Source organism: Lactuca sativa, chromosome 7 (assembly GCF_002870075.4).
Source record: "Lactuca sativa cultivar Salinas chromosome 7, Lsat_Salinas_v11, whole genome shotgun sequence".
Taxonomy (NCBI): Eukaryota; Viridiplantae; Streptophyta; class Magnoliopsida; order Asterales; family Asteraceae; genus Lactuca; species Lactuca sativa.
The window spans coordinates 53,762,993-53,784,681 of record NC_056629.2 but is presented as its reverse complement, the minus strand read 5'-3'; the positions used below and the strand labels follow the sequence as shown (position 1 = coordinate 53,784,681).

The window sequence follows — 21,689 nt, the reverse complement described above, 5'->3', positions numbered from 1 at the left end:
GAAGAGTTATGCGGATAGGCGACGATCCGAGCTTGAGTTCCAGGTGGGGGATTTCGTACTCCTTAAGGTATCTCCTTGGAAAGGAGTGATCCGATTCAGGAAGAGGGGCAAGCTGGGGCCCCGGTACATCTGTCCGTTCAGGGTGACTACGAGGGTAGGCAGGGTAGCGTATCGTCTGGAGCTACCTGCGGAGTTGAGTCAGATCCATGATACCTTCCACGTGTCACAATTACGGAAGCGTATAGCCGACGAGAAGGCGGTGGTATCATTGGAGGATATTCAGGTGGATGCCAGCCTGAATTATGTGGAGAGGCCAGTTGCGATTGTGTATCGGAAGATCAAGGTTCTGAAGAACAAGGAGGTGCCCCTGGTGCAGGTCCAGTGGCAACATCGGAGAGGGTCAAAACTGACTTGGGAGCCGGAGTTAGAGATACGTGAGCTGCATCCAGAATTGTTTGTGGAGTAAGACTTCGAGGGCGAAGTCTGATTCTATTGGGGGAGAGTTGTAACATCTGGAAATCCAGGTATTATATTTTATTATTTATTTTTAAGAAAAAGTGAGGGACTCGACGAGTTGAGTTGTAGACAAGTCGAGTAGGACCGCGAATGCTGACTGGATTAATGAACGGACTCGATGAGTCGAGAAGGGTGGACTCGACGAGTCCGCGATGTGGATTGAAACCCTAATTCTTGGGGTTTGTGCCCTATTTAAAGGCCTTTATGGCCTCCATTTGCGGCTACCAGTCCAGAGAGAGATACTCTAGCGATTATGAGTGAGTTGTAAGAGAGTTTGAGCCCTTTTGATCATATTTGGTGTGATTTTGCAAAAGGGAAAGTGTTTCCAGCAAGGGGAGGTCAAGAGGATTTCATTTCAGTGGGTTTCCAGCTTGGATCTTCAAGTTTGAGGTAGCTATTCGATCCTATCCTTCTGTTTTGATTAAGAGCATTGAATTTAGGGTTTTCTATACCCTTTTATGGCTTGTATAGATGAATATAGTGTCCCATTGAGTGCTAAACTCTAGATCTGGACCTTTTGAGGTCCAGAGAGCCTGAACCATGCTGCTTTTTGTGGTTCTATGGAGGAAATGGACACAGGTTGCCATGTTAGAAGAGATCTCATCAAAATAAGCCTTGGGAGCATTGCATGTGTAGCAAGATTCGGCCTTTACGTGGTTATTGGTCATGGGGAAGCCAGATCTATAGATTAGTGAACCAGATCTGACCTCAAGAGGTCAGATGAGTGTTGTCATGGGAGCAACTCGCCAAGTTCATAAGTGGACTTGACGAGTCGAGTCGGGGTTGCCCCACGATTTGTTGCTGAGTAACCCGACGAGTGGAGAGGGAACTCGTCATGCCAAGTGGGGCTTGGAAGGATTCAGAGGGCCAGTGTGACATCCCCAAATTTCTCGGCCAGAAAAGACCGATTTAATTTATGCTTTTTAAAAATCAAATCAGAGAAATCTTTATAAAAGATGTTGTGGAGTTGGTCCCCAAAACAAAATATGATAAAAGTTTGTCAAAATCTTTCTTTAAGAAATATATCATTTCCTTTTATATCAAAACCTCGGGATGTCATGTTCCAATACAGATCAAAAGCATAAACAAGACATTATAAGCCTTACGACAATTATTTGTAACTACTGGCCTATAATCCAAACTCCACTCATCATCATCATCATCTGACTATGCTCGGGGTCCTCTACCTGTAATATAAACAGCTGAGTGGGTCAGGCTTGGAAGCCTGGTGAGCATATAGGGTTTTCAACCCACAATACATAAATTTATTATGTTTATACATCAATCAATCAACCTAACTACCCCAAACCCCATTATTTTATTTATTTCTTAAGGGTTTACCCTAAGAATCAACTACCACTCCTTCCTAAGGATTCATCCTAAGGAATAGACACAAAGTCACCTCGTGACCGGGGTTTATACAACGGGCACTAATTCCATAGCTGCCAAAGTTTATTCAACATGTGCTAAGTCCATAGCTCTCATTTATCAACAATATTATTTACAGGTGTTCTCTCATGCAATACATGTCAATGGGTTTTTAGAGTACAGTAAATGAACATATAGTTCATTACACCTACAGGTTGCGGGCCTGCTAGTGTTCCATAGACTGTCTAGAATAGTCCATGGTTGTCATCCATACTCTGCTGAATGACGGGGGCCAACAATTTGGGTAAGTGATTCTCTCAAATTTTCACCACTCACCCTTAACTTATGATCAATATTATTGATCATCTCCTTTATCCAACTCACCTTTCATCATACCCACTATTTCATCTACCCATGTTCTACCCAACATATTTTGTAGATAAAAAACATATACAGTTTAAAACTTGTATAAAACATCAATTCAACAGTCATTTCAGTCAAACAATTAATATATTTACACATAACACGTATTTCAAGGTAAATACTTCATATCTATGTGTAAATTGAAAGTAACTACACACTCACTTATTTTGGTGAAAATCGGGCAGCAATTCGTTTCCTAAAACGATCGTTTCTAATAAAACCGGGAGTTTTATTGAGAAACCGGGCTCTGCGAAAGGTCGGGCTTCGAAACCGAAAAGATAAATTTTCCAGGCTTCTCGGGCTCTTCGTGGGGTATTCCGGGCTTTACAATTGATACCGGGGCTTTGCGGGATGTTAAGATGAAGAAAATATGGAGAGAGGGGCTAAAAATGGCTAAATTCCAAAAGTAACCGGAAACCCTCGCAGGTACCCTTCTATTTATAGGGTCCGAAGTTTGATCCAACGGTTGAGAAGTCTCCGGATCCGACGGCTAAGAGGCTTCGCAGAGGGTCTCGCACATGCCTCGCACCTGGCTCGCACATGCGGGGGCTCGCTGTCGGCTTCTAAGTGGACCAGGGCTTGCCGGCGCACCTGCGAGGCTCGGAGCTAGGCTATGCGAGGCTCGGACACACGCGGCAGCTGGGCGAAGCTTCGGCTGGGGAGCTGGCTGCTTCGGATTGGGCCTCCTCCTTGGTCGAATCAGAAGAGGACACGTGGCTCCCATGACTCAGCAGCCTCGGTGACTCAGCAGCCAGGTGACTCAGCAGGACACGTGTCACTTTCTAAGCGAGGGTGACGTGGCAATTGTGTGACTATGCGAAATTTCTCGGTTTTCGTGCCAAAACTTCTAAAATTCATAACTTTCGCATACAAGCTCCGTTTTTGACGTTCTTTATATGCACGTGTAGCTAAAATTACGATCTACAACTTCCGTTTAGACTTCGTCGGCTAATTTTGACTTTAAATTTTATATTATTATTTTTAATAGACCGGGACAAGAAATCCGTTAAAAATTCATAACTTCTTCATCCGACGTCCGTTTTCGTCAGACTTTTTACCGTTGTGCTCCTAATGACGAGACCTTCAATTCTCGTTTAGGTTGTGTCGGCTAAAAACCGCTCGATCTAAAATTCGAGTTTTTAGTTGTCTACTGCTGCGCTGAAACTTCGAAAAATCATAACTTCCTCATATGAAGTCAGATTTGGGCGTTCTTTTTATCGAACTTCTCGGTTTAACGAATACTACGACTTTCGTTTAGATTACTAAGGATAAAAAGTAGTTTATCAAAAACTCACTTTTTACGACATTCAGCACTGTGCCGGTTTTGTGGCGAAACTTCAATAGGTCATAACTTCTTTGTTATAACTCGGATTTTGGTATTCTTTATATCCCCGAAATCCTTTTTTCGACCACTACAACTTTATGTAAAGATATCGGGCTTATCTCACACTTTAATTTTGACGCTTATTTTTATTTTTAATTAATTAAACCCTAATAATTAAGCATAAAACACATAATTCACATAAAATTCACATAATTCCTTTTCATTTCTTCTAAATGAGTTACAAAGGTTAACCTAGACCATTATGTCAATATTAATGCCTAGCCTAGAAACACGGGCGTTACAACTCTCTCCCCCTTAGGATGATTCCGTCCCCGGAATCACACAACGACAAACAACTACGGGTAGCGACTCACTATGTCACTCTCCGTTTCCCAGGTGGGATTTGGCCCATTTATAAGTTTCCAACGTACATGCACTAGATCGACTATTTTATGTTACAACTTCTTAGTCTTACGGTTAACGATTGCCTCAAGTTCTCCAATTAATCTCTTGTTCTTGTCCAACCTTAACTCAGAAATGGGAATTATGTCAGGCACACTTTCCGTGAACTTTCTCAAATAACACACATGAAAGGTGTTATGAATACCCTCTAGTTCTTCCGGTAACTCTAGCTTGTAAGCTTGATTCCGGATTTTCTGAAGAACTTTAAATGGTCCAATAAACCTTGGACTCAACTTTCCCCTTCTACCAAATCTTATAAGTCCCTTCCACGACGAGACTTTAAGTGAAACCGAATCTCCAACTTCGAATGATATCGGTTGTCTTTTCTTGTCAGCATAGCTGTTTTGAGCAGCTAACATCTTTTTCCTAATCACTTACAACTTTTCAGCAATCTAATGGACTATTTCACGTCCCATAAACTGCTTTTCCTCTTATAGACTCCTCCAAAACATTGAGGTAAAACGGCTGTCACGATCGGATACAATCGTTAACAAAACACCGTGAAGCCTCACACTTCCTTCACATAAGAATTCACGAGTTTATCCATAGAACATTTCTCGATGGCTGCTATGAAATGCGCACTCTTAGTGAAGCGATCAACGACTACCCAAATCATGTCGTGACCGTTCCTTGTTCTGGGCAGTTTAGTCACAAAATCCATGGTGACGTCCTCCCATTTACCCATGGGTACGGGTAAAGGTTCTAAACTCCCAAACGTTTCTGATGTTGTGCCTTAACCCTAGCACAAGTTACACACTCGGCCACATACCTAGCAACATCTAGCTTCATCGTCGGCCACCAATAATAGGGTTTTAAATCCCTATACATTTTTCTACTGCTGAGATGAATCGAGTACATGGTCCAGTGAGCTTCTTCCATCAGAAGATCTCTTACTCCGCCCGTCTTAGGTACCCAAATCCTATCTTGGAATACCTTCAACTCTTGGTTGTTTGTACCGAATACTAACGCTTTGCCCAAACGTGCTTCCTTTCGGTCATTTTTCTCTAAAGCTTCCTCTTGAGCTTTCTTTATACTTTCCACAATTGTCGAGACAACTTCAATTCTCAACGCTCTTGGCCTTTACTTTTCAAGGTTTGCCTTCCGAATGAGAGCATCAACATCCACATTTGCTTTACCAGGGTGGTAAATTATCTCGCAGTCGTAATCCTTGAGTAACTCTAGCCAGCATTGTTGTCTCATGTTCAATTCCTTCTGATTAAAGAGATATTGAAGACTCTTATGATCAGTGAAAAGTTTACACTTTGTGCCATAAAGATAATGCCTCCATATCTTTAGGGCGAATACTACCGCTGCCAACTCCAAATCGTGAGTGGGGTAGTTCTTTTCATGCTCTTTCAATTGCCTCGATGAATATGCTATCACCTTATCCATTTGGGTCAGAACACATCCTAACCCAACTCCAGAGGCATCACTATAAACTGTGAAGTCATCAACTCCTTTGGGTAATGAAAGAATCGGTGCTTCACACAACTTCTTCTTTGGCTTCTCAAAGCTTCCAATGCTTCTCATTCCAAGTATAGACAGCTCCTTTGTGGGTCAAAACTGTCAATGGAGTCGCGATCGAAGAAAAGCCTTGGATAATTCAGTAATAATATCCAGCTAATCCTAAAAAGCTTCAGATCTTTATAGGACCTTCAATCGTAACCTTCGAGTTACAAAATAATTCCTTATTGAGGACTCCTTCTTCTTCTTGGAATAAGTACTTTCCTTCATTTATTATAACAGACCGATGGGTCATGTTCTAATGATCTCTCATTGTATACTGCACTACTTAGACTCAGATCTCCTTGGGACAATTTCCAAAACAATCTACACCTTCCTTCATGTTCTAATGTGATACAATCACAGTTCAACATGTATGATTCCTAAATATCAACTTCTTTAACAATGAGTGCGATACTTCTGTTGATCGCTTTAATCATCTTTTACTTCAATCTTCTGGCTTAACTCAAATGCTACATCGAACTTGGTTCTCTGAACCACGTAACATACTCATCTTAGTCGGACTCGATTCAATATGACCTCTTAGGTCGGAATAACAATCATCTTCTTAGTCATTACCGAAACGATGGTAACGACAGACTAGAACAAGACGGAATCAAATAATAGCTTCTTGGTAACCTTGTGACTTTCCTTGATCCAAGTGCGAGTCCTGTGCTTCCAGTAGTATAGATCTCTACTACTATTCACACCTACTCATACTCGTCCCAAGTACTGTCTCGCAGTCCCCAAGTCCTAAAATCACAAAACAATTTAACACATACAAATGTGTCCAATTAATCATAAAATTTTCCTAGACTCTACTAGGACTTCTTTCACGCGTATCTTCAATGATCAACTCTACTTCAACTTGGTTGGTGATGGAAATTTCAGATGATTGGGACAACTTCAAAAATTACACCGGCCATTCTATTCATCAGACGACAAAACCAGGTTTTATTTTATTTCCTTGAAACAATTACACAAAGGTTCAAGTTTACCCTATACTATGCCTCTCATAGGCTAAACTACTTGTTACTATTCACATTACTACTTCGTAACTTGATCTTCGGGTATCAAGTCTTGACTTCTACTTCCTAGTGTTATTAATCGCTTCTTCAAGGATATCCTGAAATTCCTTTGGCATTGATGGTGCACTTGGCCTTGTTACTTCATTGTTCTTCTGACAATTCTTAGAAATATGGCCTTCTTCTTTACATCTGTAGCACACCTCCTTGGGAATCGTACACTTATTGGCATAATGCCCTATTTCTCCACATTTAAAGCACTTCACCTTCCCGTCACAATTCCCAGAGTGTTTATTTTTGCACTTCCCGCACCATTTTCCTTTATCTCTTCTTTTGCCAAACTTTGTGGATATGTTGCTCTTGTTGGGCCTTGAAGACCCCTCAAATTTCCTCTTCTTGCCAACTTCAACTTTGTTGGCGGTTGTGTCATTGATCATTTCCTCAATAGACTTGGCAACCCTAATAGTTGCCTCAAGAACAGATGCCTGAAGTACTGGCACAACAAGTTCATCCTTACTTTGTTGAAGTAAACGTTTTGTTTCTTCCATCTGTTCACCTAACATCGTACGTACCATTTCCTGCACTCCAGTCATCGTGATTGGCTCAGGCTGTGGATTATCACTTCCGAACCCACTTTGAGTACTCGGCATTTCGTTCTATACACCAATCGTAGGTGAATTTAGATCTTCATTTTTTTTGTTAGATGTTAAGTCTTCGAAACGTTTATATGTTAGTTCTAATATCGTAGTCATACGTTTAGAATCCTACACACATAAGGTTTCCAGATCCGATCGGCAACAGACCATAGATCCGAACAAATAATAGCATCATTATAGCTATAACACAAAACATTTAGCACATAAGGGCATTTTAGGCATCTTCCCTAAAATAAACTAGTGCTCGTGTCTAAAATATGGTAGACACTCATCTCACAATCATCACTTAGCATTCTAAGTTCAAGTCTAGAAATTCTACAATTTCTTAGTTCGCTTAAACTAATGCTCTGATACCAACTGTGACATCCCCAAATTTCTCGGCCAGAAAAGACCGATTTAATTTATGCTTTTTAAAAATCAAATCAGAGAAATCTTTATAAAAGATGTTGCGGAGTTGGTCCCCAAAACAAAATATGATAAAAGTTTGTCAAAATCTTTCTTTAAGAAATATATCATTTCCTTTTATATCAAAACCTCGGGATGTCATGTTCCAATACAGATCAAAAGCATAAACAAGACATTATAAGCCTTACGACAACTATTTGTAACTACTGGCCTATAATCCAAAATTCACTCATCATCATCATCCGACTATGCTCGGGGTCCTCTACCTGTAATATAAACAGCTGAGTGGGTCAGGCTTGGAAGCCTGGTGAGCATATAGGGTTTTCAACCCACAATACATAAATTTATTATGTTTATACATCAATCAATCAACCTAACTACCCCAAACCCCATTATTTTATTTATTTCTTAAGGGTTTACCCTAAGAATCAACTACCACTCCTTCCTAAGGAACAGACACAAAGTCACCTCGTGACCGGGGTTTATACAACGGGCACTAATTCCATAGCTGCCAAAGTTTATTCAACATGTGCTAAGTCCATAGCTCTCATTTATCGACAGTATTATTTACAGGTGTTCTCTCCTGCAATACATGTCAATGGGTTTTTAGAGTACAGCAAATGAACATATAGTTCATTACACCTACAGGTTGCGGGCCTGCTAGTGTTCCATAGACTGTCTAGAATAGTCCATGGTTGTCATCCATACTCTGCTGAATGACGGGGGCCAACAATTTGGGTAAGTGATTCTCTCAAATTTTCACCACTCACCCTTAACTTATGATCAATATTATTGATCATCTCCTTTATCCAACTCACCTTTCATCATACCCACTATTTCATCTACCCATGTTCTACCCAACATATTTTGTAGATAAAAAGCATATGCAGTTTAAAACTTGTATAAAACATCAATTCAACAGTCACTTCAGTCAAACAATTAATATATTTACACATAACACGTATTTCAAGGTAAATACTTCATATCTATGTGTAAATTGAAAGTAACTACACACTCACTTATTTTGGTGAAAATCGGGCAGCAATTCGTTTCCTAAAACGATCGTTTCTAATAAAACCGGGAGTTTTATTGAGAAACCGGGCTCTGCGAAAGGTCGGGCTTCGAAACCGAAAAGATAAATTTTCCGGGCTTCTCGGGCTCTTCGTGGGGTATTCCGGGCTTTACAAATGATACCGGGGCTTTGCGGGATGTTAAGATGAAGAAAATATGGAGAGAGGGGCTAAAAATGGCTAAATTCCAAAAGTAACCGGAAACCCTCGCAGGTACCCTTCTATTTATAGGGTCCGAAGTTTGATCCAACGGTTGAGAAGTCTCCGGATCCGACGGCTAAGAGGCTTCGCAGAGGGTCTCGCACATGCCTCGCATGGCTCGCACCTGGCTCACACATGCGGGGGCTCGCTGTCGGCTTCTAAGTGGACCACGGCTTGCCGGCGCACCTGCGAGGCTCGGAGCTAGGCTATGCAAGGCTCGGACACACGCGGCAGCTGGGCGAAGCTTCGGCTGGGGAGCGGGCTGCTTCGGATTGGGCCTCCTCCTCGGTCGAATCAGAAGAGGACACGTGGCTCGCATGACTCAGCAGCCTCGGTGACTCAGCAGCCAGGTGACTCAGCAGGACACGTGTCACTTTCTAAGCGAGGGTGACGTGGCAATTGTGTGACTATGCGAAATTTCTCGGTTTTCGTGCCAAAACTTCTAAAATTCATAACTTTCGCATACGAGCTCCGTTTTTGACGTTCTTTATATGCACGTGTAGCTAAAATTACGATCTACAACTTCCGTTTAGACTTCGTCGGCTAATTTTGACTTTAAATTTTATATTATTATTTTTAACAGACCGGGACAGGAAATCCGTTAAAAATTCATAACTTCTTCATCCGACGTCCGTTTTCGTTAGACTTTTTACCGTTGTGCTCCTAATGACGAGACCTTCAATTCTCGTTTAGGTTGTGTCGGCTAAAAACCGCTCGATCTAAAATTCGAGTTTTTAGTTGTCTACTGCTGCGCTGAAACTTCGAAAAATCATAACTTCCTCATACGAAGTCAGATTTGGGCGTTCTTTTTATCGAACTTCTCGGTTTAACGAATACTACGACTTTCGTTTAGATTACTAAGGATAAAAAGTAGTTTATCAAAAACTCACTTTTTACGACATTCAGCACCGTGCCGGTTTTGTCGCGAAACTTCAATAAGTCATAACTTCTTCGTTATAACTCGGATTTTGGTATTCTTTATATCCCCGAAATCCTTGTTTCGACCACTACAACTTTATGTAAAGATATCGGGCTTATCTCACACTTTAATTTTGACGCTTATTTTTATTTTTAATTAATTAAACCCTAATAATTAAGCATAAAACACATAATTCACATAAAATTCACATAATTCCTTTTCATTTCTTCTAAATGAGTTACAAAGGTTAACCTAGACCATTATGTCAATATTAATGCCTAGCCTAGAAACACGGGCGTTACAGCCAGTGTGTATACACACGAGGAGTTTTTATACCTTATGGTCTTGGGATGTATTATTTGGATTGATATGTGAAACGATGAGATTTTATAATGTTTATAAATGAAAATATGTTTTTAAAATGTGAAAAATTGTTTGAAAATTTTCGGTGTTACAACGTACATGTTGTGTACGCCTTGCGTACACGCGCGGACCCACATTCCTCATGCATGAGTATGCCATGCGTAGACCCCGAGTATACATAGAGCACGGACCAGGAATGCAAACTTAAAGAGTTAAGGGTTAGAAATGAACCTTATCGGAACGGGTGTTACAACTATTATAGTTATACTCGAAACATCTAACTCGAAAATTACGGGTGTTACACATCCAAACTCACAAATCTTCCAACTATTTGTTAGTTGGATTTTGTAGATGGATCAAGGAGTTAAACTACATCAACAGTTTCATAATAATCACCTAATCTAAGCATAAAATCGGATTTCACCATTGATAGTTAAGAAAAATCATCAAAACAACTCCAATATTACAAATCTCACAACCATTTGTTTGTTGGAGCTTGGAGATGAATTAAGGAAAGAAACTACAACATTAATTTCATAAAAACATCACAAATAGAGCAAAAAATTCGGATTTCACTTCAACATGAACCCTATTCACGAATTTGGGGGAAAGAGGAAGACAACTAACTTTTTAATGCAAAAATGTTGAAGAGACTGAGCAATGATTCATCTAGAAGTTTCAATCATCAAAACACCAAGGAATTTGAGGGAAAACCGATTATGAAGGTATGAGAGGGTTTCAGATCGAGTGGAGAAGAAAAGAAATGAAAATGAGGAGAAAAACAATAAAACAAAATTGTGCACATCTGATCAGCATCGTGGACGCTAGGCTTCTTCCATAGGGTGCGGGAAGTCCTTCAATAACTATTGAATTGATATTTTTGGTCCCTCAATTGAAATTCCTTTCGTGCTTGGTCCCTAACTTGGCTAAAACCTTAATAAAAAATATTTTTAGTCTATAATTGGTCCTTTTCCACTATGAATCATGCAAATCTAGTATGTGATGCTTATTTGGTCAAATTTTCGGGTCAAACATATGTTTCTCCAACTTGTCACTTTAGCCCCTAAATCTTAAAAGTTTTCTTTTAACGTCCAAACTCTATCATAATTTATTTATGACTTAGAAATAATATTTATTATGGTTATTAACTAAAATCATTTACCTCATTTATTTATTTATTTCATTTCAATTTATTTTATTTAAAATTCAATAAACTTTTTATTTTTACCAAAATGCCAAAACTTCTAGCCCTAAAAACAGGACGTTATTGACCAGCTTTGTGCAGATGGCCAAGATACTTGGGCGGACTAGCTTAATGCTGGAGGCCAGAGAGTTGATGACAAGATCAACTAAAGTGGCGTGAGTCTAGATACTCGTTTCTAGGAGTTGATAGCGATACCAAATAAAGTGTAGTGAGCCTAACTACTTGATGCTTGTTTGGGCAGATCGGTCTCGGTGCCAAGAGCCTTGGTTGTATGTTTGTATGTATATTGTTGTATAATATATTTTGGGGAACTCACCAAGCGTTAGCTTACAATTTTGGATTTAATGTTTTTCAGGTACTTCATCAAATCGTGGGAAGACGAAGATGTGACTGTACACACACACATCAACAGTTTTATGATTTGAGATTCCACAATGTTTTTCTTTATAACACTGATTTTAGACTTTAGCTCTGAACAAATGGTTTTATCTTGAATATGTCTTTATGAAAATGAGTGTTAATTATATTTTAAAAATGTACAATTTATTCTAAAAATTGGAACATTATAAAAAAGATAATATTACAAGTTGTTATAGATAATTGTACTTTTTTTTTTAACATTTGAAACAAGTATAACAGTGAAACGTGTAAAAAACACAGTTGACTAAATATAAGCACAAAACAATGTTACCTTTTTATATATAAAACAATCATGCTACTTTTTAAAGACGTTTCTCTTTTTGTGGTGTATCACACTAAAGAAAATAGCACAATATGAAACTACATATATTTAACAAAACTTATATTAAAATTCTTTTTATCAATATAAAAATTGATTTTGTACATGTTGTTTTAAAATCCTATTTTATATTGTTATCATGTTATTGTATTAACTTGATTTAATAGAAATATATAACAAAATATGCATACTATTTTAATATATTATATCATTTAGAATAACTAATCAGTACCTTCAAAATGATATCTAACCATTATATATATATATATATATATATATATATATATATATATATATATATATATATATATATATATATATATATATATATATATATATATATATATATATATATATATATATATATATACTTGTGACCTAGCTCATTCGATCTACATGTATTTACGAGTTCTATTACTGAACATTTTCATTCTAGTGGAAAAAAGATGATACCATGATTTTATTTTATGATAAATAAGTTGATTTATTAATATTAAACAACACAAAAGGTTTTCCATCTTTGTTAATAACCATTACGAAATATTTAATTATAATTAACTTTGTTTAAATCATGTATCAAATCAAAATGATAATTTTCATAGATCATATCAATTAACAAATAATGTAGTTTCATGTTTCAATTAGAGCAATAAGTGACTTTTTTTTTTTTTTTTTTTTTTTTTGAGATTAATGACTTAAAAAGACAACATATTTTGTTTTGTGTTTACATTTAGAAAAAAAAAATCGTATGTATTTAGCCATCGAACTTGTTTCATATGCTCAAAAAATGATAGTATTACATAGACCTGGCAAACGTGTTGTGTCGTGTCGGGTTCGTGTTGTGTCAAGACATTAAACGGGTTGAAAATGTTAAAGGCTTGACCTTAACCCGACCCGTTTAATTATCGTGTCGTGCCGTGTCAACCCATTCATTTTCGTGTCAGGTTTCGGGTTAAGGTTTAGACCTTGTAAATATGTTATGTCATGTCGGGTTGAAATATTTTAAAGGTTAGAAAGTAGGAATTATGAAGGCAAAAAGGAAAAAGTGAAACACTAGAGTTATGAGATGGAATGAAAAAATTTATAATAAGTTAGAAAGAAAAATGAAAAGAGTTAAAAGTTGGGGAGCAAAATGGATAGATGGTGAGGATGACTAAAATTAACTTGGAAAATTTGAATATTACTTTTAATTATTGAGTTTGGCCCACTACAAGTCTAACATATAACATATTTATAAAAATATGAAATTTATAATAAATAATATATAATTAAACGGGTCATATTCGAGTCATCTTTGAGTTGAAAGTCTTGACCCTAACCCTACCCGTTTAATTATCGTGTCGTGTCAACCCGTTTACATAAACGTGTCGAAATCTCTGACCCTAGCCCGCTAATTTTGTGTCGGGTTCGTGCCGGGTTTTCGTGTCGTGTCATGTTTTACCAGGTCTAGTACTATTACATATGTTGGCTGTTGTTATAAATAGATGTGAGCATTTGGACCGGATCAGATCGATTTCGGAGAATATTATGGACCGTGGACCGGACCGGATGAGACTTACCGGGTCCAGATCCATGTCCAGGTCCAAGTTCGGGTTTTCCGGTTCTTGGATCCGTTTGGACCGGTACAACTTTACAAGCATATGGTACAACTTGTTAAGACGCGCTTTTGGGTTTGATACAACTCGTTAAAACAAATATGTTACTAGGTTTGATACGTTACAACTCCTTAAAATAAAAATACTTTTTTGGGTTTGATACGGTACAACTCGTAAAAATAAATATGTTTCCATTTCTTGTGTGCTTTGCACCCGTTAAACATTGATTGTTTATATTTTATATCATTTGTTTGAAGGATCGTAACTCATTGAATATAATACCAAATACAACAAAATTATAGTCTAAACTCATCTATAAACTCTAAATTACACGTTAGAAAAAACTGCATGTCAATTCGGCTTAAAACAAATAAGATATGTTTGTTTAAAGAATTTCATAGAAAACAAAAGTTTAAATTTCTTGCTGAAAAACTGAAATATTTCAACTTTGATATCTCATCTTTGAAAAATTGTAACTCATCAAATATAACACCAAAACAACAAAATTATAGTCTATAATCATCTACAGATTCTAAATTACACGTTGGAAAAAAACTTCATGTCAATCCGACTTAAAACAAATGAGATATTCTTGTCTAAAGAATTTCATAGAATACACAAGTTTAATTTGCTGAAAAGTTGAAATATTTCAGCTTAGATATCTCATTTTTGAAGGATTTTAACTCATCAAATATAACACCAAAATAACAGAATTATAGTGTAAAATCATTTACAAACTCTAAATTACAAGTTGAAGAAAACCGTATGTGAGCCCGATTTATAACGAATGAGATACGTTTGTTTAATGGGTTTCACAAAATACAATTTTTTTTTTAAAAAAATAAGCCTGTCCAAACCGATTTTTATGCGGAACTGGCCAGACTGGACCGGTAAAAAAAATCGGACCGGTTTTGCTCAAATCCTAAAACTGAGAACTAACCTGAGGATCCAAATCCGAATGCTCACCCCTAGTTATAAGTAACATTGCCTTTTTTGAACATGTAAAACAAATTCAACAGTGAAATGTGTATAAAAAAATTGTTGGCCAAATATAAACATAAAAACTAAATGACTTATAGCCCATCCGTATCGTATTGCTCTTTCTCTTTGAAGTTAAAAGTTGAAGTCATGTTGTGAACATAAGTAAAATTAGGTGTTAAGTTGGGAATCTATTATATATTGCCGGTTCAAAAAAAATATAAACATAAAACAAAATATATTTACCTTTTTTAATATTTAACCCTCAAATAATGATAAACAATCAAGCACTAATTATCTAATTACTACAACACACATTGAAACATTATCTCTTACGGTCCGATGTAACCATTATTTATTTGTTCCACTTATTTAATATCACATAATCGTTCAAAAAAGATACACATCCAACCCACCCAACTCCCAAAAATCTAACTATTTTAACTCAAAATAATCATAATCATGATCAACTTTAAATAATCAAAACAAATAGGGACTTACAGGTGAAGAATATAAGCACTAGATCATGACAAAAACACCCAATATCTTTTATTGATTAAGTAAAAATCTAAAGCTAGATTCGGCCTACAAACACTATGAATGAAAGTGATAACTTGAATAATCTAAAGCGGCCCATTGGAAACCCCTATCCAACAAATGGTTTGCAAATAAACTGAGGTAGAAACCGCACCCAGTTTTCTACAAAAATAAAGAATTGAAATTCAAGAAAACAATCAATTATGAGTGCAATTTCAATTTCCCACAGAAACGGAGAGCCATAAACAAAAAGCGTAGTTGTTGTATAATAATATTAGTACTATTTCAAGAAAAGAATAGGAAAACTAGTCACATGCAAGGAACCTCAGCAAAAGGAAGAATCCAAGTAAGAAAAGTATTGTCCACAGATTTACTAATAAATATAAATAAAATTTTTAAAAAATATACTTCATCCATAATTTAGAGTCAACTGAGAAGATCTTTGAATCTGGATCTTGTTTATGTTGCTTAAAAAACACATTTGACCTATCGAATACAAGATTTTCAATCCCGATATGCATCATATAGTGATTCGTATACAACGATTTTTTTTCCATACACAACAATTTATATTTTGTATAAAGAAAAACTGTTGGGTACGAAGTCTTATATAACATAAGACTATAATATACAATTTGTTTATTCATTTATAGTACCATAACACTATAGAAAGATTAACAGCGGTAATAAGCAAGTAATGGAATTTATTATTACATTCTATGATCATATTTGGTTGATAGGAAGGAAGGAATGAAATGAGTTCTCATGAATCTTTTATATTATATGTAAATACAATATATAATTTTAACTTTGAATTAACACTATTTTCTATATTATTTAATAATAGTTATAGAATTTACTATTTACAAATGTAATATATTAAACATAATAAAAGTTCACTACGAACTCAAAGAAGATCATAATAGAAAAATTAATTTCTAATTAATCTTAGAAAAAAGTAACAATTTAATTAAAAATATGAGATTCTTAAAAAAGATTTGTGCTATTAAAAAGTTATCTATAAAAATAGTTTATAATTCATATATTTTTTTTCATTCCATTAGCTAGGTGTTGCAATGAATAAATAACACACCATGCATAATTAAAGGATTGAAAATCAATAAAATAAAATAAAATAAAATCATCTCTCTTTAGAAATGGTGTATTCATTACATCACGAAAAACAAACATTTTTTTATTCGAATGATATGAATTATTCCATACCAAACACTAGCTACCTTACCTATGCACAACATAAGTCAATTTTTGCTTTCTATTTTTAGACATACCCTCAGTAATAATCATCAGATATATATCCAAACTCATGACCTATACTTATTGTAATTATAAGAAGTTTCAATCATTTTGACAAAACGTATATGGGTCATAATAATACATAATGTTTGACCAGAAAAGTGATACCTTTCCAAATCCAAATGGTAGAGAAGATTAAATGAATACTTATTAATTAATTACTCCCTGATATTTAGGCCATGGTACATTTACAACCACCTTTCCTTACAGAATTAACTTCTTCTGATTAAACTATTGGTGAAAATAGCTTTGTTCCCTTGTGGGTTTCCTATATATACCTCACTATATTAAGCATATATCCATCATCAAGAAAGTTCAATCTTGAAAAAAAAGAACAAAAAAGAAAATGGAGATCCCTATGATCGATTTTAGCAAGCTTGAAGGCGAAGAAAGAAGCGAAACAATGGCACTTCTTCACCATGCTTGTGAGAAATGGGGCTTCTTTCAGGTATATGTATCTGATTATAATCTTCATTACAATCGTAATACAGCTCAAGAGTTGTTGGAATGATAATTCTTTTGCATAAAACTCTGAGTATAATCGTTTATATAACTTTTTGCTACGATATTAATTATAAGATGTAATGATATGTAGATTGAAAACCATGGAGTTGATAAGCAACTGATGGAGAAAGTTAAAAAACTTGTGAATCAACATTACGAAGAGAAAATGGAGAAGAGTTTTTATAACTCTGAAATTGTTAAAAGTGTAGAAGATAAAAACAAAACAACCGATATCGATTGGGAAAGCACTTTTTTCTTATGGCATCGCCCGAATAACAAAATCAACGAGTACACTAACCTTTCTGAAGAACTTCGGTAAGTTATTTTTATAAACAAAAGGGAAATCATTACTTCTATTTATATATAAAAAAAAAATAAGATTTTATATTTATATAACGAATACATGCAGAAAAACAATCGATGAGTACATTGATCAACTTATAAAAGTAGCCGAGAAGCTTTCTGAACTCATGTGTGAGAATCTTGGTCTAGAAAAAGACCACATGAAAATGGCTTTTTCAGGAACCAAAGGTCCTTCGGTGGGGACAAAAGTGGCGAAATACCCAAAATGCCCTCACCCAGAACTCGTAAGAGGTCTTCGTGAACACACGGATGCCGGTGGCATCATTCTATTGCTACAAGATGACCAGGTGCCTGGTCTTGAGTTTTTAAAAGAGGGCAAATGGGTAAATATACCACCTTCGAAAAACAATACTATTTTTGTTAACACGGGTGATCAAGTTGAAGTGTTGAGTAATGGATATTATAAAAGTACAGTTCATCGAGTTATGACTGATAAAGATGGAAGTAGGCTTTCGATTGCCACTTTTTATAATCCTAATGGCGAATCCGTAATTTCACCAGCTCCTAAGTTGTTGTATCCGAATCGGTATACTTTTCAAGATTATTTGAAGCTTTATTCGTCCACTAAGTTTGAAGAAAAAGGGCCGAGATTTGAATCTATGAAGAATATGGTCAATGGTCAATGAAATGGTGAAGTCTTCATGCATAAGAGTCAATGATCTCATACTTGTTTGTGTTTTTTTTTTTTTTTTTTTTTTTTTTTTTTTTTTTTTTTTACTTTTTGCAAACTTTTGATCATATTAGTAATGTTTTTTTTTAATATATAGTAATATGTTGTCTTTACTTCTTGTAAGCTCTTTGAAAGCAAATATATAATAGAAAGTTATCAACATGTTCCAAATACATTCAAACCTATTGTTATTTATAACGAAAAGTAAATTAAATTGATTAGTAACGAAGAATATATTATTTTATAAATATAAACTTTATTCAAGAAAATATATACCCTTCAATAAATTTCATATAAACATATTTCATGTTAGCTTAAAATACAGAGAAAATTAATGAAATAACCAAAAGTTAGGGGTGTTTTCAGCAAATAACCATGAAATTTTGAGTTTTGGAAAATGACCACGAGATCCGCAGAGGGGGTTCTGCGGATCCCTTTAATCCTCTGAGGAACGACGCACAGTATTACGAAAATTACGTGACACCACTAAAAGTCAAATTTTTTTTGGGATTTTCATGGTTCGGCAGAGGTGTCTTGTCAACACCTTTGCAGATTGCTTAATGTCTCTGAGGAATGGTAAATACTTACAAATCCCAAAAAAAATTCTCTTAAAAAATTGTTCATCCTCATTCCTCAGAGACGTTAAGCGATTCGCAAAGATGTTCACGGGATCCGCACCCCCCCCCCCCCCCCCCCCCCCAAAAAAAATAAAAAGTGTCTGTTAGTGCTGACACCTCATTTCTGCAAAGGTTTGCTAAGTTCTTCAGTGATCCACAGATCATTTTACGAAACTCGAAATTTCATGGTTATTTGCTGAAAACACCCCCCCCCCCCCCCCCCCCCTAGTTTTGGTTGTTTAATGAATTTATTACATGTATTTCAAATAGTCAAAATTATTAATTACCATTTTAAAAAATTGCTTACAAAAACTAAAAATTAAATCTCATGAAATTTTAGAATAGAATTATAATAAAAACACATTTTGGTTTAACTTTTTGAAAAAAAAAATTTTAATTGGGGTTTTGATTTTTTTTTTTTTAAAACATTAGTGTTATTGAAGATATATAAACCATAATAATTTATAATCATAATATATCATTCCTTTTCATCGTTGAAAGCAAAAAAAGGGACAAAAAAAACACCCTTGGCTATTTGTAATGTCAAAAAAAATTCAAAATTTGTCATTCAAACACACACACACACACACACACTTATATATATATATATATATATATATATATATATATATATATATATATATATATATATATATATATATATATATATATATATATATATATATATATATCATAACAAATTAGCAATACATACCCTCATTGGAATCTTGAATTCTAGATTACATGTGATATAAACTTAAATGCACCAATTCAAGATGCTACAATATCTACCAAACCCTAGTTTTAATCCCCAAATTTTCAAAAACCCAATTCAATAAACATCAAATACTATCCAATTTTGACAAAATCGATTTTTTCAAAAAACTTGATGTGTCACCAACAGCTTCAGAAAGTACCGCTTTATGAATCTTTAACAAAGAACCACACTTTGTAACAAAACACAACAAAAAGTTTGCAAATTTCAAAGACTTAGATAAAACTTTAGCAGATTCTTGAATCTTGAAAACAATTTGGTCAACCGAATCTTGACTCAAATGAACATTATGATTCAAGATATTCTGGAAAAGGGTAAACAACAGTTCAGTCCATACCAGTTTTTCACACACTAAATGCTGATAACAAGGAGGGCATATATGTCTTTTTCCATCTAATTCGTCTTCAGAAAGTAGTTTTTGACAGAAGGCGGATACGTGAGCAGGGTGTAAGCATTCTTTAACAATCTTTGTGATTACATCACAAATGGGGGTATTTATGCCATTTTTGTGAAGGATTAATGGAAACAGAAGCGCATACACAGCAGCCTTATGATGCACCTTGCAGTAGTCGATTGTGGCACTTACAAGAATACGTGAAGCTGGTTTTTCAAGTGTTAAGAACTTTGGAAGCAAAATTGAACATAATATATTACTTGTCCATTCAAATTCATCTTCTTTTCCATTCAAAAGATGAGATAACAGAATTGGAATCACTTCATCATTTACATTCCATGGTTGAATCAAATCCAAAACTTTTAAAGATTCTCCCTTTCTTTTAACACAAAGTTTTTGAATATCATCCGCAATTTCTGCAGCTTTTAAACTTGATTCCATGTTTAATATTCTTGTTTTCAAACACAAAGCTGTTTCTTCTGTTTCATGGTCTATGGGGTCGATTTCACGATGAGTCGATTCAATACTTTCAAAATTTCCATCTTTGCCCTCTTCAACTTCCATTATTGTATATTCATCGTCTTCTGATGTGATATGTGGTGTTTTTGTGTTCAGATCGTCTACTGAAATGGGAAGCCATGGAAGAATTGGATCATTGGAGTTAGCAGCATCTTTAAGCCACCCTGGCACTGCTCCAAAACTTGCTTCAAACTTTTCTTCTTCAGAATCTAGATTGAAAGAAGAAACCCATTTGGAGTTTGAGTCAGACACAACATCGAACAGTTGGTGTGCAGCTTTATTGACCCAAAAATCAACCACTGTTTCATTGTACAGTATATCCCGTGCAAGTTTAGACAAGTCTTGTTTATTGAACTTTGCATGCTCGTATGTAAGAAATGATAGAATTCGAGCTTGGACTGCATTGGGTAATGTCTGTATCCACATGAACCTGATAATCGGGGGAAAAGTACAAAGTGGAAGAAAGAACCATTCAAGCTTATATGATATATGCATTAAACAAAGTGAACAAGAATGATGGAAAGCTAATGTATTTGCATTATAAAGGCACAAACTTTATGAGAAAATCATAATCATAATCGCTTAGTCTAAGCAGTCAAAATTAGTTTAAAAGTTCTGTCGTAATTCACCAATGAGAGGTTTCATTCGGTGATGAAATCATGTAAAATGATCATACACATGGAAACTAGGAAACAAAATTGGGGTTCTCACCTGTGTTTACTAGGGAGTGAAGATGAGGATGAAGAAGGAGAGCAGACGACGTCGGCTTCGGTGGACTGCATTAGGAGAGCGAGGAAAGAGGCGGTGGAAATCGAAATGGAGATGGAGGGGTTTGACGAGGGATTGAAGGAAGATTGTAGCCATAGCGATGCCTCTGTTTCAGGACATGTGGAATTCATGAATATATCAAGCAATGGAACCCATGACTCCATACTCGACTCTTCGGTCACTACTCACTAGCAAATGAATTCAAAGGGTTTTGACTTTGATCGTGGTCCTTTTGGGGAAAGATCGCACTTGGGTTAAAAAAGAAGTGTTAATCGCTAATTCGCCGCTTACAACAAAAATGTTATTTTTTTAATTTATTTAGTTTCTAATAACTACTATATAAAAAGATATTTAAAAAAACATTAATTTCACTATATCCCAACAAATTATTAGTTTTTATTTTAATTGGTTCTCATATTTCTTTTCCAGGTACTCTAGATGCATAAATTATAAAATTCAATTTTAAAAACACTATTA

At 35.6% G+C, this 21,689-nt stretch overlaps 2 protein-coding genes across 2 annotated transcripts; one reads left to right on the top strand and one right to left on the bottom strand.

Annotated features, from left to right (window-relative positions):
- Positions 1-16,891: 16,891 nt before the first annotated feature.
- On the top strand, positions 16,892-18,301 carry LOC111905714 (1-aminocyclopropane-1-carboxylate oxidase 1). The gene is made up of 3 exons (XM_023901440.3): positions 16,892-17,050; positions 17,198-17,421; positions 17,516-18,301. The coding sequence occupies exons 1-3, from the start codon at positions 16,949-16,951 to the stop codon at positions 18,093-18,095; spliced, it is 906 nt and encodes a 301-aa protein (XP_023757208.1). The 5' UTR covers positions 16,892-16,948; the 3' UTR covers positions 18,096-18,301.
- A 1,145-nt stretch (positions 18,302-19,446) lies between these two features.
- LOC111905706 (uncharacterized) lies at positions 19,447-21,443 on the bottom strand. The gene is made up of 2 exons (XM_023901431.2): positions 21,156-21,443; positions 19,447-20,874 (listed from the first exon to the last, which is right to left on the bottom strand). Exons 1-2 carry the CDS (start codon positions 21,374-21,376, stop codon positions 19,599-19,601), a joined length of 1,497 nt encoding a protein of 498 aa, XP_023757199.1. The 5' UTR covers positions 21,377-21,443; the 3' UTR covers positions 19,447-19,598.
- Between the last annotated feature and the right edge of the window lie 246 nt (positions 21,444-21,689).